Here is a 23048-nt window from a genome sequence, read left to right on the forward strand (position 1 = left end):
ACCTTACTACATTTCCTCCGACATGTTTTTTTCTTTGAACATTAAACTCCACCTCCAACATATTGCATGGTTAATTACAGCTCATTTCTTGTAGTAATAAATAATGATATTTGATTGCTATAACAAAACTATTGGACCATGACTTGATTGTTGTTTTCTTCTTATTTTTGTAGCTATTGATCTTCCACCTCTTCGTACATACTTTCATGTCAATATTCCGCTAGGACCTTGAAAGATGCAAGTCGGCAAGTCCTACTCTCCTGAACATGGCTTCTCGAAAATAAAACAAAGTCAACGTCAACCTCTCTAACTTGAAAACTTTAAATGCTCAATCATTTGGAAGGCGGCTATTAGACCACCTCCATATCCAAAGGTCCTAATGATGGGTACTTAAGGAAAACTGATTAAAAATAAATAAAAAAGGATAATTAAATGGAGGAACGCACCTTAATAGAGGGTTTAAAGGATTGTTAAGGAGATCATATGTGGCGGCTGGTCATTGAACTTACTTAATTGTCTCTCTCTCTCTTCTCCAGGGTCTCTCGAACACTCTCGATCTTCTCTCTGTCGATCTTCTCTCTCGACGATCGCTCTCTCGATTTTTGCACTCCGTCGTCTCCGTTGTCTCTCTCGTTCGGTCCGGCTTCTTTGTCGCGTGTCTCAGTCGGTCATCTCTCTCATTCGGTCCGGCTTCTCCGTCCCTTCGTCTTCTGTCTCGCTCCGTCCCTGTGTATTCTTTGTCAATCGGTGATCGGTTTCACTTCCACTTCCTCCCTCCGGATTCTCTGTCAATCGATGTCTCTCAGAGATAAGTGTCTTTATTTTGCAAAGAAATTTATTTTTGCGATTTGGGTTTTTGTGAAATTGTTGTAATCTCATAGTTTTGTCAGCAAAGGTTGAATCTTTATGAGATGTGTTTTAGAATTTTGTGTGTGAATGATCGTTGTTTAGATCAGGTTCATGTTTTAGAATCTTGTGTGTGTTTGATCCTTGTTTCATTGTTTTATCTGAAACACTTATCTGATGATTCAAACATGATTGATGAGATTGATGAATGTGATCCGTATGAATGTGATCCGTATTGTGTGTTTTTCATAAGTAAAAAAAAATGATAGACCAAAAGATTTATGGATAGAATTTTCTCATACATTTTCCTCTGTTCTTGTGTGTGTTTGATTCGATATTGTTTTTTCTCAAACATGATTCATGGTTCTAATCTCACTTTTAAATCTTTTGCTCTCTAATAGGTTTCAAACACAGTAGCGAGCACTTCTCTGCTTGGTGGTTCTACGAGGCTGTTTTCAAGCTACTATAGCTTCGGGTTAGGTCCTCTCAAGCTACTCAACAAAGGTTCGTGTGAGTTTTACTCTTAGTTAGTGTATTTTAAATGCTCTGTGAATTAGGTTTCAAATTAAATGGAAATAGTTAGTCGGTTTAGTTTTTTTGAGTTGGTTGCCGTGTTGTTTAGTTTCTCAGTTTAGTCTCTTTGAATGCTCTGTGAGTTAGGTTTCAAATTAAATGGAATTTACTCTGATGGTCTTTGTTAGCTGGGTTGATGTGATTAACGTTTGTTGGTTGTGGAATTAATGCTTTGGTAGATAGGTTTTAAATTTAATTCCTTTTTAAAATCTATCAAACTTGTTTCAACAAGTTAATTCCTTTATAAATACTGCCTAACTTGTTTCAACAAGTTAATTCATTCTTCATAATTCACCTCCACTTCTTCTTCGCCATGGATCCATTTAGCTTCCAAAACCTCTTAAACAGCCAACAACCAAACACCTCATTCTCCTATGTCTCTGGTCAAATCCCTAGTATAGAACTCTCTGCGTCGGATGCCTCTGTCTTTGGTTCACAATGGGCTGAAGATGGCAACGAACACGCAGAGGCTGTGTCTGGCCGTAAAGAGAGACGTAAATGGTCTCCAACTAAAGATGGTGTGCTCATAAGTGCATGGCTGAACACCTCCAAGGATTCAGTGGTTGGGAATGACCAGAAAGCAGAAGAGTTTTGGAAACGCATTGCTACCTATTTTAATGCAAGTCCAAAGCTGGCTGGTATGGAAAAGAGAGAGGGAAAGAACTGTAAATCAAGTGGACAGAACGAGGATGGCATTTTGAAGATGACTCACGATATTTACTACAATGATCACAATGCAAAGTTCACTATGGAGCATGCATGGTTGGAGCTTCGCAAGGATCAGAAGTGGTGTGGATCATCTTCTACGAAAGAGAAGGTTAGCTTAAAAAGAAGAAAAAAAATGACCATACGTCAACTTCTGTGCCCGGTTGCATTGGAGAGGCTGAAGCAATGCCTCGTCCTATTGGTGTCAAAGCAGCTAAGGCGAAAGGTAGAAGCAAGTCAAAGGCTTCAGAAGAGGAAGTGAAGTCGGATGTGGAGGTACAGAGCATGTGGGAGTTAAGGCAGCAAGACTTTGCCTTAAAGGACAAGCTTAACAAGCAAAAATTGCTTGACCACCTTCTTGCCAAGACAGAGCCTCTAAGTGAACTTGAAATGACCTTCAAAAATAAACTAATTACTGAGATGATGTCAAGTTAGGTTGTCTTCTATCGAGTCTGTTTGGCTGATATTTCTGCTTAATGTCGAGTCTGAATGTGTCAAGTTAGGCTGTCTTACTACTTTGTGTCTGAAAAGAATGTGTCCGAGTCTGTCTTAATGCTTTGTAATGCTTTGTCTTTGAGTTTGCTTGTTTAAGTTAAGATAAATGCTTTGTAATGCTTTGAATGCTTTGAATCGTTCTCAAGTTGTGGAATAAATGCTTTGAATGCTTTGTCTTTGAGTAAAGATATATGTGTGCTTGATTGCTTTGAATGGTTTGACTAATGATGCTGTCTATTTTTTGTAGGTGAAACAGAGAAGACTTGTGACACAAGAAGCCAAGACTCGTGAGTTGTTTCGTGACGTAAAGCTTCCAAACAGAGAAGAATCCAAGTTGAACTCAGTCTCGTGACTTGCTTGCGTGACCTGTGACAACAAAAAGACAAAACCATGTAATAGATGTAGTAAATAGACTGTCTCGTGACTTCACTCAGAAAACATATTCTTTATAAACCTTCCCGTGTTGTAAATAGATGTAGTTCTTCATAAACCTCTTCTCTCTTACAATTTCTCTTCTCTCTTTTGTTTCTTCATAAACCGTTTCTTTGTTTGTTAAGTTAAAGAACAACCATTTCTCTCAAATACATTTTTCAACCTCAAAAACATTTCTTTGTTTCTCAAGTTAAAAGAAGAACAATTTCTCAAGCTCAAATACCATTTCTCTTCTATATGGCTTCTTCTTCTAATAATGATATTGAAGAAATGTTGGATGAAAAATTTGATCAATTTTTCGATCAACATTTCGAAAATCTCCTCACTCGTAATGAAAATCGCAAAGAAGCATCAAGATCAAAAAAGAAACGAGCCTACATTGAAAGACAACGATAACAATGACACATGCAGTTATGGACAGTGCCGTGCCTCAAGTGTTACCAAAAGGGCTTTTGCCCCAGACCCCCAAAATAAATAATTTTTTTAGGGCCCCCAGATTTCTAAAAATATTTAGTAACATATTGGTTTTATTTAATTCTTTACCCATTCAATCCATGTTCGATCTTCTTAAATTTCTGGTAGATATTTTCCAAAAAAGAAATTTTAATTTATTGTCACTTTTCCAAATTTCAAACAAGAAAATATCGTTGTATATGTCAAATTTCTAATTAAAAAAGGAAAAAAGTGTGAATCCTTTAACTTTTATAGATTCCTAAATATTTTACATAGAATCTCATATCAATCTATTTTTCAAGCCAACACACGTCTTTTCTCTTTCTTCTGTATACCAACAACCGTCTCCTATTATATCATCGTCGCCACATCTTCAACTTCTGTATTAAGGTATTTATTTTCTTTGTAGAATTCTAATGTAACTATCTTTGTTTGTCAGTTTTTTGAAGTGATGAATTTTTATTATTTTTATTATTAATTTCAGAAAATATGCCACCAAAGAGAATATATCTATCGAGAGCTCAAAAAAGACAAAGAAAGGAGAAATCTGATGCATTGATGAGATCAATACAAGGTTCCATGGACAGATTTCTTGTACAACCAGCAAATCTTAATGAATCCGATAGAAGTAATGACGAGTTTGATGATCCAATGGAAGATGAGAAGGAAATAAATGATGAGACTATTAATGAAGAAGATAAGAAGAATGAAGATAATGTTAACGTTGAGATTGAAGAAGATGAGAATCTAAGTATAAAGGAGAATCATGATGTGAATGATCATCAAGATAGTACAGATATAGGCAGAATCTTAGATATTTATGATCCTGGAAATTGGGGAGAAGTCAAACCTGGATTAAGACTTGTCATGGTTGAAAAAGGTCATGCTCAAAGACTACCGAATGATTTTGTGTTTCCAAGAGAGAAGGCAAGTGGTCGACATTTTTCTCATGCATACTATATAAGATCGTTGAGTAATGGAAAGAAGCAAGACAGACGTTGGCTAGTTTATTCAAAAACATTAGATAAATCTTTTGTTTTTGTTGTAAGTTGTTCACTCGCGACAACAATCCCAGTCACATGGCATCTAAGGGATTCAATGACTGGAAACATATTTTGGAAAGGTTAAGGTGCCACGAGACTAGTCATGAGCACATCAAATGTATGAACCAGTGGATGGAACTTGAATTAAGGCTGCAGAAAAACCAAACAATTGACAAGCACATTCAAGAAGAACTCAACAGAGAGAGAAATCATTAGAAAGATGTCATGGTCAGAATTTTTTCACTGGTAAAAACTCTTGCTAAACAAAATTTAGCATTTCGTGGGGGAGACGAAAAGCAAAGAGTAGATGGCAATGGAAATTTTTTAAGCTTTATTGATTCAATGGCTGAGTGGGATCTGGTAATGAGAGAACATGTTAGACGGTTTGAAGATGGGGAATCTCGTTATCACTATCTCAGCAACAGAATTCAGAATGAGTTGATAGCAACGATGGCTGATGAGATCAAAGGTATTATCATAAAAAAGATTCGAAGTGCAAATTTTTTTTCACTCATTGTTGATTGTACTCCAGATATAAGTCATCATGAACAAATGACTCTTATCCTTCGATGTGTTGATGTTTCAGCAGCTTCAGCTAAGATAGAAGAATTTTTTTCTCACATTCTTGATAGTTAACGATACATCCGGAGAAGGGCTTTTCCGTGAGATTCAGAATGTTTTGGTTTCTCTTGATTTAGATATTAATGATGTGAGGGGACAAGGATATGATAATGGATCCAATATGAAGGGAAAACATAAAGGAGTACAAAAAAGATTCCTTGATGTTAATCCACGTGCATTTTATATGCCATGTGGTTGTCACAGTCTTAATCTTGCTCTTTGTGATATGGCAAGCACTTCTGAAAAAGCCATTTCATTTTTTGGGATAATCCAGCGTATTTATAATGTCTTTGCATCTTCAACAAAGCGGTGAAAAGTTTTAGAAGATAAGGTGGGAGGTTTAACAGTGAAATCTTTATCACAGACTAGGTGGGAAAGTCATGTTAATTGTGTTAAGGCAATTAGATTTCAAGCTCCAAAGATAAGAGATGCTTTAATTTATATAGCAGAGACTACTGATGATCCGAGTACACAAAGCAATGCTGAGTGTCTTGTTACAAGCGAGACACATGGGATTGGAAATTATGAATTCTTGTTGTCTATGGTGATTTGGTACAAACTTTTATTTGGTGTTAACATGGTAGGCAAGAGTTTGCAGTCAAAAGACATGAATATTGAAGTTGATGTTTCTCAGTTGAAAGGACTTGTTTCTTTTTTTCAAAATTATAGAGAAACAGGCTTTGAGAGTGCGAAATCTGATGTTAAACAGATTGCAGAGGCTATGGAGATTGAAGCCATATTCCCATCAAAGAAAAAGCGTGTCATCAAAAGAAAAAAAAGTTTTTTGATGAGGAATCATAGTTAGTTTATGATCAGTCTATAGATTTATCTCCAGAAGAGAGCTTCAGAATTTCTTATTTCCTTGAAGTCATGGATCGAGCTATTTATTCTCTTGAAACAAGGTTTGAGCAATTTCAGAAGTATGAACAAACATTTGGTTTTTTGTTTGATTTGGAGAAACTGAAGTCAGCAAGTGAAGATAGTTTGATGGTATCTTGTACCAATCTTGAAGCTGCTTTAAAGCATGGAAATCATTATGATGTTATTGCGGATGATTTGTGTTTTGAACTACTGGTACTAAAAGAGGCTTTGCCACAAGATTGCAAGAGACCTCTTGAAGTTTTGAACTTCTTAAAAGGAAGAGAAGTCTGTTATCCAAACTCATGGATTGCTTACCAAATATTATTGACAATTCCGGTTTCAGTCGCCACTGCCGAAAGAAGCTTTTTCAAGCTAAAGTTGATAAAATCTTATCTACGATCAATCATGTCACAAGAAAGGCTAAATGACTTAGCAATCATGTCTATAGAAAGAGATTTACTTAGGAATCTAGATTATGAAACTTTGGTGAAAGAATTTATTGAAAAAGAGGGAAGAAAAATTATGTCTTAGTATTTTCAAGTTATTGTTTTAGTTTCTTTTTTTTATGTTTTCAAATATATATTATACTTTTGACAGGAAATTTTTTTGTAAGAGGCCTCATTTTTATACTCGCCCCAAGCTCCATTAAACCTTCGCACGGCACTGATTATGGAATGATTATTTTAGTGAAGATGCAACATATCCTTCTCACATGTTTCGACGTTGTTTTCGAATGAACAAGCCTTTGTTCATGTGTATTGTTGACCATTCGGAATGTAGTCCGTGATAACAAAATACATCAACGATTGAAAGCTGATTTGATTGAGAATATATAGCACAAATTTGGAACACCTCAAGATTTCAACTAATCGGTTTTTTCTCGTTCACGATTTGTATTTGTATTATTAATATGTTTTTAGGTCATTTTTATTAAAATTTTATGTATACTTTTATTTTAAATCATTCAACTTAAAAAAAATAAAAAAAAGTATTTAGGAACCTCGATGAGATTCTACCGATAGAAAATGAAAAAATTAAATAGACTAACATAAGTACTTAAACTGTCAAATCACAAAATTAAACACTATTTTAATGTTAAGTACCATTTGGGATCCTACGAGCTTGGCATCGGCCAACTTCATGCATGTTATAAATAAATAAATAAATAAATAAATAAATAACTGGGTGACTTCCATTACTTTTTTCAGTTCCAATTGAAATGATATAGTATCTCATTCTTCATTCTATGATTAGATTGAGGTAAACCATGAGATTACGTCTGGTTACAACAATATGTCAATTGATACAGGTTGCACATAAAAGAGATTGAGTGTTTTTTTCGTTGTCATGATATCCTTAAACTACGCTGATGATTTATAATTTCTCAAGACTAGACTTAAGTTATTTTTCAGAATTTTATAAATATTAATAAATATACTAAATTTTAATTACAAATAAATTATTTTTGTGATATCTATTTTCAATCATTTTAAATAAAAATATGACCAAGACAATTATTTTTCAAATATACTAGTTATCATTATTACGTAATTAAAATATATAGAAATAAAAAAACAAATTTTCTCCAGAAACATATATCTTTCTTAAAAAAACAGACTATATAACATATTTCTTTTAGCTAATCATGATAATATTATTTAATACCGTTCTCTTTCCTATATTACAGTAATAATGAAAACGCATTTGCTATCATAATATATGTTTTTAACACTTATGGTGTAACTAGTGATCATGAAAATGAAAAGAAAATTTAAAATTTTATCATTCCTAAAAAGTACACCATATATAAATATTGTTTTATCCTATTTCATTTTTATAGAGGATTATAAAAAAATTACTTCTCACTAAATTTGGGAAAGAACATACTTTATCATTTTATTTTTCTTTTTCAAAAAAAATCATTTTATTTTTATTCCTTTTTTTATTTCTTCATCAATTAGACTCTTATTGTTGTTCTTGTTTACAAACATGCCCAAGTTACAAGTCAGAAAAAAAAGTCGGTAACTATTAGAATTAGTTAATGTTTATATAAATTAGAATATTAGTGGTTACGCGACCAAATTATTGCATAGCGGAAACATTTATGGCTATTTTTCCACCACCACTTTGCGTACTTAAATTGAACAACTCTTTTACATTCTCTGGACATCAAGCTGCCTCTTCTTTTTTTTTTTTGGCATCAAAAAAAAAAAAAGCTGCCTCTTCTGAAATCAATGTAGGAAAAATAGACCGGGAGCTTGTGGTCAAGTGGTAATGGGAAGAGCTTGGGATGTCACCACATTTCAAGTTCGATCCACCTACCATGCGAAACTAAGTCACATTTTCCTGGTCACCTACACGGATATGGACTATTGCATTTCGGCCCATTTGAATACCCGGGAGAGGGTCTATCCGTGGGCTGCACTTCCCACCCGGGGGTTAGGTCTGTGTCTTTAATAGACCCGGGTTTAATCCTTTTATTTTATCAAAAAAAAAAATGTAGGAAAAATAATAATCTATCAAAAATATTATATTTCTTTGTGAAAAAAAAGAGAATATCGAAATTTCTTATCTTTGAGGGCGACAAATAATTTTAGGTACGTACAATTCATGAAATGAGTCTGTTGTTGACCGATATATTCTTTTATTTTTGCTTTTATTTTTCGTTCTGTTAGCAGAGAATAAAAGAAGTAAAGATTTTTTTTCGCATCTTCACAATTGGGGGGAGGGGGTAAGAACTCAGAAAACAACATTCATGATAAACCAAACGTAACATATACTATTTTATAAAATCATATTGCTCAGAAAAAAAAAACAAAATACATTTTTCACATCACAATTATATTGGGGGGGGGGGGGGTGGGGGGGGGGGTAAATTTAAATATGATTATGAGTGTAAAAACTCATAAAACAACATTCATGATAAACCAAACGTAGTATTTACTATTTTATAAAATCAAATTGTTTATTAAGTTGTAGTGATAATAGTTTACCAGATTGATCTCTAAAGTATAAGCTGCGATTTCTTTCTATATTGTAAAGGAATCAAATAGTTTTTTGTTTTTAACTAGGTTTTTAGTTCATCTCTTGATATTTCTATATATTGTGGTCCCATAAAAGGTGTCAATTAATTCACACAACGATTATAAAACAGAAGGGTTACACCAGAGTCGCCAATCACATTTACTCTCATTTTTATAATAATTTCTTCATCTTCTTCCTTCTTCTTCTACCTTATAGAACCTTCACAAATCATAAAACTCTATCTCTGCAACAATCCATAACTTCTTGTTTCTTCATTACTCTTATAAATCAATTGCTACGTATCAATATTACATATAGAAATGGGAAGGCATTCTTGTTGTTATAAGCAAAAGCTTAGAAAAGGCCTTTGGTCTCCTGAAGAAGATGAAAAACTTCTCAATTACATAACTAGACATGGTCATGGCTGTTGGAGTTCTGTCCCCAAACTCGCAGGTTTGGTTTCCATCATGTGCTCTTATCTTTGAAAAGTAAAAAAAAAAATTGTATATATATCTTTTACAATGTTTGTATATATATATGCATTTGATATGATCATATAGGTTTGCAAAGATGTGGAAAGAGTTGTAGGCTTAGGTGGATAAACTATTTGAGACCAGACTTAAAAAGGGGAGCTTTCTCTCAAGACGAAGAATGCTTGATCATTGAGCTCCATGCTGCGTTAGGCAACAGGTTAATAAATTAGCAACATGTTACATAAAAATTACAAAAAAATATTAAAACGTTGAGTTTGGGATATGTTTTTTTTTATATGTTTCATTATATGCTGAGTCCGTTTTGAATTGTGTAGATGGTCTCAGATCGCAACTCGGTTACCAGGAAGAACAGACAACGAGATCAAAAACTTTTGGAACTCATGTCTTAAGAAGAAGCTGAGAAGAAAAGGCATTGACCCAACTACACATAAACCCTTAATAAGCGATCTTCAAACTCTTAACGTCATAAATCAGAAGCTGGCGTCATCTGAAGTACTAAAGTCAACGGGTTTGTTAAACAATCCACATGATCAGTCAATGATCGTCTCATCGCAACCAGGTTCATGGTGGTTCCCGAATCAAAACGCTGCGTTTTGCTTAAGTTCAAATACTACTCCCACGGTTTCAGACCAGATCGTATCTTTAATCTCTTCAATGTCCACGTCATCATCTACGACACCGATTACTTCATTCAATCCTGTTCCTGAACTCAATTACTGCAACAACACAGTTCCATCTCAGACCAACAGTATCTACAGTGCTTTCTTTGGTAATAGTTACACAGAAGCTAGCCAAATCAACAATAATAATAATAATCATGTAGTGAATCATCCTCATGATCAAGACATGAAGTCATGGGCATCGGAGATACTTCATTACAACCAAAGCTCAGAAACTGGTTTAGAAGCAGAGGTGAAGCCAGATATTGCCAAGTACTATTGGAGATCAACATCATCATCGTCATCACCAAACGAAAACGCTGCGGCATTACTACATGATGCTGACATTGAGTGGTATGCTAAAAATCTTCAAAAAGTTCATAACATGGCGTTTGATCAGAGCCTTTAGAGTTATATTATGTGCTAGAGAAAGATCCTAATCAGTACTTCATTTTCTATCTATATTCACGGACCGGAGTTTATTTGATTGATACATATATAATATATGTTCGTCATGTAAGTATATATATGTTTTTGGTTGTGTAAATTTTCGCGATCGTGTATATATATTTTTGGTGCTAAGATGTAACTCGTTTTTCCTCTTTTTACTTGTCATGACTTTGATCTTAATAGAGTTTCAAATTATTTTTTATTTACCACTACGCTACGTTTGCTTGAGAAAAGTTATTACTGGTTACGGAATTTTGAAAAACTACAAAAACAAAACCTATTTAAAATAAAATAAACACGTCCCGGTAGAATTGGATGGTGTTTTATTTTTTCATGAAGAAGTTAATTCTTACCAAGATCGAGTAGAGACTTCTTCTTCGGAAAAGTGATTCCGGACAACATGACGCATGCGTGAAAGTCAATATTTCTTTTTGTATTATAAGTTTACATATATGTAGTATGTCTCAAATATAATAGTAATTCATTTTTCAATTAACTTTGGTTTTTATATTACAAGTGAACCCACCATGTTATTATTGTAAGAAACGGCGAATAGTTTATGAATATGATAATATTCATAAATTGACTTTATTTAATAAGTTATATATTCAAAAATGTAATTAGAGTATGATTTGTGTTAAAACTTTAAACTACCTATGAATTTATATAACTTAGAACACTATTTTGAAAGAAATTTAATCCGTTTGAAAACTAGTTTAATTGTATGTTAAAAATAATCTTATTGTTCGTTAACACTAATAAAAATAGTCGAATCTCGAAAGAGTTCATACTTATTTGATTATAAAATGTAAAAGAGACGTCATTAAAATATTTTAATTGTTAATTACGATTTTTTTTGTTTAACTACTTAAATTTTTTTTTTATAGTTGTCGACCAAAAAAAGATTATTTGTTTTGTCTATCTTCAGAAGTTGAAACTAGGACTGGTCTATCTCTTTGCCAAAAACTTCTCTAGCTTTAGCTGGTTAAGGTATTGAACTAAAGATGAAACCGAATTACAAGTGAAAATGTGTGAATGAGACAATTCATCTTAGAATGGAAGTCCATCATCGTTGTCTCCTTTGGAAACAGAGATGAAGGTGTGCTTCACTTGTCAACAGTTCTCATATTCAATTTTTTTACTTCTCATAATCGATTTCCCACATGCAGTTTTGAAAATGACGTATGAAAATTGGAAGATGTAATATTAGAACGAGGAGAGCATGTGAGAAAGACCAATCTGCGAGTTCAGAGTTTCCGTGTATGAAAGAAGACTAATTTACATGCATGTTCTTCTTTCTTGAATTTTTAACTAATTAATTTAATGAAAAAAATGTCTGACAGATTCTTTTAACAATTGACTCTAAATTCATGTTTTGTTTCTGATATCGTCATTTATATGTTTATAAATGAAATTGATATATTGCAAATGGTTAGAATTTTTCTTACATCATCAGACTCAGTTTCAAAGAAATTAATATAACGATTATAAGTTCCATCCCTAAATTAGTATATATCTCGATTCTTGGTCATCGTTTACTATAAAAAGAAAGAAGTCATACGCGTAGAAGAAGGGACCATTGTCTTGTAAGGTGGCGAAATACGAAATTCGAAGGTGTGTACTCTTCTGACAATATCCCAATATATAATCCACACGAGGGATGCTTTTGAGTTGGTGCTTGCAGAAGAAGGGACCCTTGTTGCTGACAGACTGACAGTGTTCATAAAACTGGAAAAGCCATGCAAGGGATAAGAAGAGCCAAGCACTAATTCAGAAAATAAAAACCATACATTTGAGATTTTATTATTAGTCAAGGAAATCTAACTTGTAAGATTATATTGTACATATGAGCGGTAATGGAAAATTTAACATGCTTTTAGCCTTTATATGAATATGATCATGATCATGGACTTATTATTGGATATGTGAATATCAAGCCTGATGAAAACGATGTGACACATGTTAGCAATTATATAGTTTTTTTGTAAGCCAAAATCAAAAGATGAGATGAAAGTAACTTGCATATATTGTCGGCTATTATTAGCTTTGATTGATTGATGCCTATATGGCTTCCCTTTCTCTGATTTATAGTTTGATAAGAAATACCTATATTTTCGGTCCGACCCTATAAACTATTCAAAATTTTGATGCTATCTTTTAATTCCAATTTATTAATTTTTTTTACTAAAAATTATTGATTTATTGGGGATTTTTTTCTTTGACAAATATATTTTTAATTAGTAAGAATTTCAGTGATATTACACGGAAATTATCATTTGCAACATTTTATGTATTTTCTTTTATGAAAAAGGACGAACCAACGTTTTTTTTTTAATTATACAGAAGTATTCTGGCCCTATAGAAGTAAATCCAGATTAGCCACATATACTTACGTGTTAAGTACACGTGTCGGTCTTTTATCTCTGGCGATGCCGAACTGTAAATATCACATATGAAAGAATGAACCGATGTTACACAAAGCCAAAAATGATTATTAATCAATATTTCCCCCAATGCTGGTTGTTGAACGAGAGTATAAATACAAAGAGTTCTGTAGACTTTTTGAAAGCAAATGTGCATGAGTTGATCATTTGTATTTTGAAGACTTATAGAAAGTATTTTTTTTTTTATGCTTACACCTTGTAATTTGCATGTGAGCCAAAATAATTGAGGCCCTACTTCAATCATAACTTCATTTCTATATTACAATCACAAAGTATCACTATATGTATTAAAGGGTGTAGACAATCTAATATTATTATTAAAAACTAAAGCGTTTTGGGGTGAATTAGACAATTTATTATGATTTTTAAAATAATAAAATTCATTTAAAAACTATAATATATATATACTGTTAATCAAGAAACTTGACTAATACATTTTGAAACTACATTATAAAATTTACTACTTAGAATTTTTATAGAAAAATATAATATAGATTCAAAATCATAAGTTTTCTAATATTAAAACTTTAAATTTTAAGATTTATATTTAAAAAATAAATTTTGTCATTTTGTATAAATCATTTAAAATTCAAAGCAAATGAATATTCGATCATTACTGTTCTTAAGTTTCTCAACTTGTCTTTAAAATAAATAAAAAGCATTTTATATAAAAAATGTATAGAGTGATATTTCTAAAAACGATCGTTGTCGTTTTAATATGGCGATGACGATAACGTTAACAAAAAGCCTAGCTTATTGATAAAGACAACGATGTGGCGGTGTCGAGGCAATATTATAAAGCTCAACTATCAGTCATGGGAACCTAATATTTAAAACGTGAGGTTACTGTTTTCATGTAACATTTCCTGCTAAAACAATTATCCAGTATCCCTTGAATTTTTAAAAAATGTGTATGGGCCCCGTATGGGCTTTTGACAGCTTCACTGACTTGAGTCTGACCTGGTTATATCACCTAGTCGAAATTAACAGGTTTATAGAACAGGCAGTCCATTTTGATGATCAAAACAAAGAATTACACCGTTCATCTAGATTTTATTTAAATCACTGAGAGTTTTGTTGGTTTCTCCGTTACCACCCCATTTGTGGATGATAACGCGGCTGTTGATGCTTTAAAACAATCAATAAAAACCATTTTTAATTTCTTAAAATCAAAGTTAAGTCTATTTTATTGTTTATGGTTACAAACAGATCGTGGATGAATAAATATAAATAAAAAATGTTTTTCGAAAAAATAAAATGTCATTTAGATAAAATATTAGTATTGAAATTTAAATTTAAATTTAATTTGGGATATTATAAATATATATAGTTTAATAACATTTTGAAAACCGATCACGCCAATTTTATGGGCTTGGATTGTTTGATTTATTTCAACCAGACTCTATTTTTTTTTCTCTACAATTCTCAAACACATTCCTGAACTCGTATCTGAATGGGTTGACACTAGTACACATCACTATTTTCGGACTTGCCTTTCAAGCTCAAGCCAATGTTAATGTGATCACAAAACATATTTTCCGTATATTATTAAGTATTGCAAACAGAATTATTGAAGTAAAAGAATACAAAAGGATCACTAAGATATGAAAGAAAAAGAAAGTATGAGAAGGTCATTCACTCATCTGAAGACAAGATTGTGGCAGCTACTATCACAAGGGTATGGACAATCTATTAGCTTAACTTCTGCCCTATCAAAATACCAATCTCCAACCGCTGTCGCCACCGCCTAACCTCAGATTCGGAAAAAGAATAAATCATTTCAGAAGCACTAACGTATAACTTCACAAGGCAAATGCACATGAAGTGCTTACCTTCTTGTTGATAACAGGTGAATTATCAGCGAACCAAGTGTCTTGCCTTTCGGTTTGGCAATGAGCAAAACATGAGTTTATAAACAAACCGTTCTTTCTTGCATTCAAGAATCCGCTCACAGCTCTCAGCATCTGATCTCTAAACCCTGTTTAAAGAAACAACATAACTAAGAGTGGTGAGAGGTCAATTTAAAAGTAAGTTGTGAACTTTTCAGATGATGATTCCGACCTTGCAAGAACAGTATCTGTGCTGGAGTGCATCTTCCATGGTTTAATCTGCATTCATGCCAATAACCACTAGGATCTGCACTTCGTGGAGCTAGACTGCTTTGAACCTGTTAAAACATATCAGTCAAGAACACACACATAAATGATTACTTTCAATAAACATGGAAGACTGAAGAAATGTCACCTGCCAAATATCATATGCTGCATTGACAATAAAGAGAGGGGTTTTCATCTCACTGATCAAGTTTTGAGGGAAGAAACACTGTCACAAAAAGATAAGGGTTAGCTTCTGAGCTTATAGAATTGGTTCAACTAAAGAAGTAAGAGGTTACAGAAGTTGGATTGAGATGGTCTGTGCACATATGTGGTAGATTGTTCCTCACTCCCTGCAAGATTCATTACCTTTTTTCAGTTTATGAAATTTTTATTGTGAAGATGAGGTAAAATACTTCACACCTGCAGCTGCACAACGCCGTTATATAGATTCCTAATGGTGTGGCCACCGGACACATCAGGGCTTTAATCATGGAGAAGCAAGTGGTTCAGTAACAGGTACAAAGCTGACTTTGAGAAGAAAGATGCATGTAAAGTAACTTACGTGTCCAAGAAAAAGCCTGCGTCGCTTAAGCACTTGACTTTGGTAGTTCTTGAAAACAAGTTGCTGAATTCATCACAGCGTAAAATGACTGCTAGACCACCTGCAGAGCATCCAGATAGAAGTGCCTGAAGAGTAGTAAGCAAGTTAAGAACAATGTAAAGACAAGACTATATAGAGCAAAGGAAGGACAAAGTGAACATATATATACCTGTTTGGCATTTTGCATTCCCTTTGCCTTCAAATCATCCATTGCTGCTCTCCATATCCTCTCTCCTCTAAACTGAAGCCCTGCAGCCTGAAAAGCGTTACATTTTTAAAACGAGAAAAAATACCTCAAATAGCATTAAAACATGTTTTTATGACAAAATTAGCATACAAAGAGAAACAAATTCTCAAAATAGCATTTATTAAAGATAATAACAAATATCTATTTTATATTTGAATTTAGTATTAAAGTGGATGAGAGCTTAGGAGTTAAGAGTAATTTAGTTTTTTTTTTCCCTTGTGAAATGAGTGCTATTTTGGAAACATGTACTTTTGGGTGCTATTTTGGGGATAAATTTATAGAAAGTGCTATTTTGGACATTTTCCCTAAAGAGAATGAAATGTATGATCTCTAAGACAAAGCTCAACCTTGTCCTGACTATCTCCACTGAAGGAACCACCATCACAGTAACGAAGCTTGACTCTATTCCAGTTGAAAAAATCTGTATGAACATGTTAAAAATAGAGCTAGTTGTTTCTTCAAGATCTTTACTAATAGAAAGCATGAAGACAAAGAGACCTGGATTTGCTTGAGCTTTATCGCTAAGTATGCCTGTAAACTGTATCTGTTTCTCCATATAGTTAGAGGATCCACGACGACTCTTCTTCCGGTATACGCAGTTCCTTATGTTGTCACACCATCCTCCTCCCTTTTTCCACATTTTTTTTTCAATATAGACAACACACATTCCAAAAATGAAAATGTATGATCTCTAAGAAGACTCTTCCTTTGCTAACCTCTAGTTGAATTAGCCAGCTATTGGCTCCTGAACCATGCCCACGATGTAAATGATATCCAGGCAATGTTCCATCCAAACAAACTGTAATTAAAAATACAAACAAGATCACATATAGATTCCAACACTGTCCCTATTTCTTTTTTCTTTTTGTTTATAGGATATGATATTTGATGCATATACATAATGTGCCTCACATTCCAAAACAAGAAAGCAACTAACCATCTTAGAAACTGGGTAAATATCATTGGGGTAAATATATGATAAACAAACAAAAAGCAAAACCAGTTTTGTGTAAATGAACTGAAGTAAATCAGAGAGAGAGAGTAAGAGAGTACCAGCTCCTTTGGCACCAGCTCCAGTGATAAGTGTGAGGCCAACCATTAATGGGTTGAAACTGGAGATAGATTTGGAGACACCATACTCTAGTTCCTCAATGTGATCTAACTCTGTGACATTGAACTCTAGATACCCAATTGCCTCAGTCACAAGAATCAGTCCTGTGACCACAAAACCTAACAAGAAAATCTTCCTCATTTCTCTTAATCTTGAGTAGGAAATGCTTAGAGTATATAAAACAAATAGACTTTAAAAGGATTTCAGACAATAGGCAAGAACTTGCATGTGTTGTACTGAAAGAATCAAACTCTATTTCAGCTTTTAAAAGAAGAAAGTGACAGAACAGAGCAGTGGAGAAGTGAGTGTGAAGTAGACTGTTTAAAGAAAAAGAACCAAAAGAAAGAAAAAAAAGATTTCATGGCTGGATTCACGTTTGGAATCTCATCACCTTTGGTTTTCTTAATTAGTTGATTATACTAATATAAAGTGATTAATTAATAATACTGGTAATTAAAACAGGGAAACCATCTTTTTGTTTACTGGATGTTGGTTCATACTTGATACACACACATCATTAAACAAACACATGAAACCATACAAATAAAATAAGTAAAAATTTCTCACAAATTTACTCAAATAATAGCTTGTAAAAACTACCTAATTTACACAAATTTACGAAATTGGTAATCATGTAACGCCGCTTACCTAGGATGTTCAAGACATTCTTTAAGATTAGTACTCATTGTTCGAAAATGCCAAAATGAGTTTCTCAACTGTTGTTTGCTTTGCTTCTCTGTTTTCTCAGTGGTAGAAAATTTAGTCAGGTTTGGACTTCATTTGCATCTTATGGTCTATGTGAAGGTATGATCATGAGCTGTCTTTGGACAAAGAAAAAGCTTGTGCTAGTGTATTCGTGTACTAATATCAGAACTCAGTGTGATGTAAAAGCAAGGTTCAATGTCAATGTATGTTAATTGCCAGGAAGATAAAGTTATTTTAGATGTCTAACAGAAGTTTAGTTTAGAAGTCTCTGTTCTCCAATAAACAACCCTTCTGTTAATCACAACCTCCCTAAATATTAACTAAACAATTAACCAAATCTTGTCTAAATTAAGGCCTAACCACACCTTCACAGTTAGCCTAAAAATAAACCTCTAAAGCCTCTCAATATTTTTATAAGAACATCCATTTTTAAAGCTTCTCCATTCATTGATTCATTCTTTAATTATAAATCCATCAAGAACAAACTCTTTTCAGAAGATAAACAATAACAACAATGGCGTCTACAGCGACCCATCTTGTTGTTGTTTTCACCATGTTGGTCTCAGCCATGGCCGCAGCAGAATCCAACATGCTTCAAGATTTTTGTGTTGCTGATTTGTCCAATGGTAATAAGTTTTCTTTATTTTTATTTTTTAAATATCCTAATTTTTATAACATTTTTTCTCTTGACAAATGAAGCGGTCAGGGTCAACGGATACACATGCAAGGACTCAACACAAGTAACACCTGAAGACTTTTACTTCCAAGGCTTAGCCACAGCCAAAGCAGCTGCAAACTCTTCCACTGGAGCCATTGTAACCAGCGCCACAGTAGAGAAGTTACCAGGACTCAACACTCTCGGCCTCTCCATGTCCCGCATAGACTACGCACCAAACGGTCTAAACCCACCGCATGTGCACCCACGTGCCTCCGAGGTTATCTTTGTTCTAGAAGGTCAGCTCTACGTGGGGTTCGTAACAACCGCAGGGAAACTAGTAGCTAAATACATTAACAAAGGAGAAGTGTTCGTTTTCCCCAAAGGACTTCTCCATTTCCAGAAGAACATTGCTGGATCAGCTCCAGCTTCTGTACTAGCAGCTTTTGATAGCCAGTTGCCTGGAACACAGTCGCTCGTGGCGTCTCTCTTTGGAGCTCTTCCTGACAACATTCTCGTTGAGACATTCAAGATCAAACCCAAACAGGTTAAGACGATCAAGTCAAGATACCAACCAAAGAAATGAGAAGAAGAGAGAATAAACATAATCTCTGTCTCCCTTTTTTGAGCTCTAATTGTAAAACATTAAGCAAAGAAGATAAAAGATAAAGTTTGGAACATTTTAATCGATGAAAAGAGTTTGTTCTTGTTGTTGTTTCTCTCCGTGTGGTTTCATTCTTTCACTTAGCAGCAGACAGTGGCTGGTGTTGCCTTCCATCTGGAATTGAGAATAAGACAATGGGCTTCGAAGGTTTGACAAAAGGAACATCACATCTGTAGTACCCTTTCCTCTCTAGCTGAATCACATCTCCACACTTCAGACTCCTCATATTAGAATCACCGAGTGCTAATGTTTCCTTCTTCGTGTAAGGATTCACAAATGTAGCAACCTCATCATCTTCTTCCAGCTGTGTTTGCAGCAAAGAAAATTAGTGATTCTGAGAGAGAGAAAACAATGTAGAAATAGGCAATCAATACTTACCTTCTTCTTGGTGATTAAGTAATCAAAATCTGTTAACGTGAGCTTCACCAACTCAGTAATCTCAGGCAACCATGTGAGCTTCAGCTTTGTAGTCTTCACAGATCCTTGGAGATTCAAAACACCAGATAACGCAGTGACACGACCTTCCTCGTCTTTAGTAATCTCTTTAACAATGGCGTTTCCCCAATCCATCAAAGTTACTTCCTCACCAACAGAGATGGCGCTCGCATCAGCTCCTTCTATCCATATCCTCTTGGTGAACGTGGTAGCCTTCTCTCCAGCACCTTCGAACTTCTTGTGCTTTGGTATTAAACGGACAAACGGCTCATCAGGACCATCGGTTAATGTCAACAGTACACGCCGCTCTTCGATCACAGCCGTGTGTCTAGGACACACAGGGTCGATGATCTTCTTGTTAATAGTCCAGAGCTTGTCCCATTCCATCAAGTTTAGATTCTTGGAAGCACCCTGGAAACAACAACACGTAAAAATTAACAAACTTATATTACAGAACTAGGCCTGAGGTTCGGTTAGTTCGGGTTTTTCGGTTCGGTTGGTTAGTTAGGAGTTCGGTTTGGCCAAAATCTAGCGAAATTGAACAGGAAAAAAGTTTGGTTCATTTTCAAAAATTTCTAACAAACTTCACCAAAGTTTTTGAATTCGGTTAAATTTTGGTTTAAATTAGTTAAAATTCAAAAATTTCAGTTAATTTTTGTTAAGATTTTGGTTAGTTCGTTCGGAATTTTGGTTAAGATCGGTATAGTTTTTTTCGAAAACCGGATTAATTGATTACCAAACTAAACCAAAACCAATTTTTTTTTAAAAAAAATTATCGAATCGAACCAGGAACTGAACCGAAAACCGAACATTTCAGTTAGGGAGGTTTGGTTAATAAACATTCAAAAGAGACAAGTAACAACGAGACAGAAAGCTTTACCTGCTCGAGAATGAACTGAATCAGAGCCTCAATTTTCAAACCTCTACGAACAATGCCTTGCACTGTAGGGAAGCGAGGATCATCCCACCCGCCAACCAACCCTTGCTGAACAAACCATAGAAGCTTCCGCTTACTCAAAAGAGTGTAAACAAGATTCAACCTACTAAACTCATAAATCTCAACTCTCCTCAATCCCATATCCTCCAGAACCTTATAGTACTGCGCATTCCTGTCATGATACTCACTAGACCGAAGAGCATGCGTTATACCTTCAATAGAATCAACAAACGGGCAAGCAAAGTCATACGTTGGATATATCTTATACTTGTTCCCTATACGGTGATGAGACATAGGGTTGCAACGGTAATAAACAGGATCCCTCATAGCTTTGTTGGGATCTTGCATGTCTAACTTTCCGCGCACGCAACACTGTAACCCTCTCTCACTTCCCTCAATCATTTCCTTCCACAGCTTCAGATTCTCCTCAACGCTATGGTTCCTACACTTCGAATCAATCCCATCCATCCTCTCCTTCTGCATCTGCTCCCTCGGCGTGTCGTCAACGTAAGCCTTACCCTCGCGCATAAGCTTCTCCGCCATGTCCATCAGCTCAGGGAAATAATCAGAAGTGTAGGTCACTCTCTCATACTTGATCCCCAAGGTACCAATGTCTTTAACGAGATTGTCCACAAACTCGTTGCTCTCTTTAGCAGGGTTAGTGTCGTCGAAACGCACAATGACTTCCCCTTGGTACCGCTCGGCGAAATACTTGTTCAGCAGCGCGGCTTTCGCGTGTCCGATGTGGAGATAACCGCTCGGCTCTGGAGCAAACCGGAGCTTAACCTTTCCCATGACTGCACCAGGCAAGTCCACTTCAGGTTTTCCTTTGTCATTAGCGTCTGTTTGTTGGTCTTTGGACTTGGATGCTGCAGCAACAGGCTTCCCTGAGCCCTTCTTCAGGGTATATGCTGCTACCTTGTTGAGAGGCTCGGCGTACTCTAGCGATATAGAGTTGAACCATCTAACCAGATTCTGATACTTTTTGGATTTCCTCAAACTCTCCCATCTTGGACCGGATCCTAACGATAACAATGTGTTAAAATGATAACAATGTGTTAAAGACTGTAAGTGTTCTAAAAACCGGTCTAGGCGGCAAATCAGACCTAAAAAAACGATTTTTTTAATTGGTTTAGGTGCCTGCTTAATCAATAATACTACAGCGTAGCCATTTCTTGAATATTGAGTCTATAACTAAGTGAGAATTGTTCAGACAGATACATAGCAGGGTAATGATAATGCTCTAAAGACTGCGCGCCTAGGCATCCGATTAAATGATTTTTCTTACACAAGTTTTTCTATTCTTTCTTTTAAACGGTCTAGGTTTGTCTAAACACCCTCTTAATCAATAATCAAAATCCCCTATAAGACGATCTCTTGAACATTGCGTTTATAACTAAGTGAGAGCATTGTTCAGACAGACACATAGCAATGAGTGTTTTTACCAGAAAGAGCTGACCAAACAGCAACATCAGCAATGGAAAGAGAATTGCCAACAAGAAAGGTGCGACTTTGAAGGTAGTTATCGACGCGGGTGCAAGCGTTCTCGAACTCAGAGCCAGAGGAGAAGACAGGAGCGTAATCCACCCACTCATCAATCTGCCAAAGAAAAAAAACATAATAAAGGTTGAGACTTTAAACAAAAAAAAATCCACAATGAGAAGAAGAAACAAAGTAAAGGTTGAGACTTTACATGAGAAGATTCAAAAGCATCGTGGCCGTAGAAGCCAGGAAGCGAGGGAGCTGATCGAGCAACGTAGCGGAGAAGAACGCAAGTGCCACTCAGTTTCCTCCTAAAATCAAGAGAAGGGTTTTAGTTTCAGAGCGTAAAAGGAAATAAATCACACTGGGAAAGGGAGAGTACCCGTCGGAGAAGACGAAGGTGGGGACGGTGGCTGCGGCGGAGGAGGAGGAGTCGATAGTCACCGGAGAGGATGAGATATGGAGAGCAGCGATGACTGAGAGTGGTGGAGTGTCAGCTGGGAAAGAAAGCTTGATCCTTTCCATCTTCTTCCTTTGGGCAATGTGTAGAATGAGAAGTAAGATTCGGCGGCGATGTTTTGTTCTTTAAGGTTAGGTTTTAGACTATGAAGGTTTTTTTCTACTGGGAAAGGCTCAAGTTGTATACTTTTTACATTATTGTCCGTAAAGTATCGATCTTTACATTATTTGCCCCAACTTGGATTGCAACTAGTATATACTTCCTCCCTTTACATATTTTTGATAAAAAATTTGTTTCAAAAATATTTTTTTTTACATTTTAAATACATGTTTTATTAATTAATTGCAAATTTCAAAAAAGAACTTAATTGTACTTATTAGATTTTTATTGGCTTAAAATTATGGGCAAAAAAATTCATAAAAAATATATAAATTTAATGTGTTTTATTAAAATGAACGAAAAATCTAAAATATATAATATTTTGAAACTGAATGAGTATATGACTACGTGGTTCAATCTATGTGCTTGTCATTTTGGAGAATGATAAGTACATAC

The 23048-nt window shown here is 34.8% G+C and overlaps 6 protein-coding genes and 2 long non-coding RNA genes across 9 annotated transcripts; 6 read left to right on the forward strand and 2 right to left on the reverse strand.

Annotated features, from left to right (window-relative positions):
• The first annotated feature begins 479 nt into the window (after nt 1–479).
• On the forward strand, nt 480–3201 carry LOC125593294. The gene is made up of 2 exons (XR_007329217.1): nt 480–1350; nt 2867–3201. It is a non-coding gene; the product is annotated as an uncharacterized LOC125593294 (long non-coding RNA).
• An 882-nt stretch (nt 3202–4083) lies between these two features.
• LOC125592296 lies at nt 4084–5183 on the forward strand. Its single transcript, XM_048767088.1, has 4 exons — nt 4084–4431; nt 4554–4665; nt 4822–5016; nt 5080–5183. The coding sequence occupies exons 1-4, from the start codon at nt 4084–4086 to the stop codon at nt 5181–5183; spliced, it is 759 nt and encodes a 252-aa protein (XP_048623045.1).
• An 834-nt stretch (nt 5184–6017) lies between these two features.
• On the forward strand, nt 6018–6457 carry LOC125593295. Its single transcript, XM_048769726.1, has 2 exons — nt 6018–6108; nt 6375–6457. Exons 1-2 carry the CDS (start codon nt 6039–6041, stop codon nt 6455–6457), a joined length of 153 nt encoding a protein of 50 aa, XP_048625683.1. The 5' UTR covers nt 6018–6038.
• A 2729-nt stretch (nt 6458–9186) lies between these two features.
• Nucleotides 9187–10753, forward strand: LOC106444444 (transcription factor MYB86). The gene is made up of 3 exons (XM_013885914.3): nt 9187–9506; nt 9614–9743; nt 9862–10753. The coding sequence occupies exons 1-3, from the start codon at nt 9374–9376 to the stop codon at nt 10613–10615; spliced, it is 1017 nt and encodes a 338-aa protein (XP_013741368.2). The 5' UTR covers nt 9187–9373; the 3' UTR covers nt 10616–10753.
• Nucleotides 10754–11245: 492 nt separating this feature from the next.
• Nucleotides 11246–12111, forward strand: LOC125593296. Its single transcript, XR_007329218.1, has 2 exons — nt 11246–11755; nt 11826–12111. It is a non-coding gene; the product is annotated as an uncharacterized LOC125593296 (long non-coding RNA).
• Nucleotides 12112–14619: 2508 nt separating this feature from the next.
• Nucleotides 14620–17593, reverse strand: LOC106444445 (pectin acetylesterase 10). 2 transcript variants are annotated; one of them, XM_048769727.1, is made up of 12 exons: nt 17113–17593; nt 16761–16843; nt 16543–16672; nt 16392–16465; nt 15967–16053; nt 15759–15883; nt 15617–15677; nt 15493–15546; nt 15345–15422; nt 15162–15267; nt 14933–15078; nt 14620–14847 (listed from the first exon to the last, which is right to left on the reverse strand). In XM_048769727.1, the coding sequence occupies exons 1-12, from the start codon at nt 17294–17296 to the stop codon at nt 14740–14742; spliced, it is 1236 nt and encodes a 411-aa protein (XP_048625684.1). In that variant the 5' UTR covers nt 17297–17593; the 3' UTR covers nt 14620–14739. The 2 variants fall into 2 exon arrangements, with proteins under 2 accessions (XP_048625684.1, XP_013741369.2); XM_013885915.3 differs by having other exon boundaries at nt 17098–17580.
• A 182-nt stretch (nt 17594–17775) lies between these two features.
• Nucleotides 17776–19450, forward strand: LOC106440353 (probable germin-like protein subfamily 2 member 5). Its single transcript, XM_013881996.3, has 2 exons — nt 17776–18486; nt 18560–19450. The coding sequence occupies exons 1-2, from the start codon at nt 18375–18377 to the stop codon at nt 19099–19101; spliced, it is 654 nt and encodes a 217-aa protein (XP_013737450.2). The 5' UTR covers nt 17776–18374; the 3' UTR covers nt 19102–19450.
• LOC106440352 (glutamate--tRNA ligase, cytoplasmic) lies at nt 19084–22668 on the reverse strand. Its single transcript, XM_013881994.3, has 6 exons — nt 22416–22668; nt 22245–22344; nt 21997–22150; nt 20495–21573; nt 19558–20025; nt 19084–19483 (listed from the first exon to the last, which is right to left on the reverse strand). Exons 1-6 carry the CDS (start codon nt 22556–22558, stop codon nt 19256–19258), a joined length of 2172 nt encoding a protein of 723 aa, XP_013737448.2. The 5' UTR covers nt 22559–22668; the 3' UTR covers nt 19084–19255.
• Nucleotides 22669–23048: the final 380 nt, after the last annotated feature.

The sequence above is a fragment of the Brassica napus genome, chromosome C9 (genome assembly GCF_020379485.1).
Source record: "Brassica napus cultivar Da-Ae chromosome C9, Da-Ae, whole genome shotgun sequence".
Lineage (NCBI taxonomy): Eukaryota > Viridiplantae > Streptophyta > Magnoliopsida > Brassicales > Brassicaceae > Brassica > Brassica napus.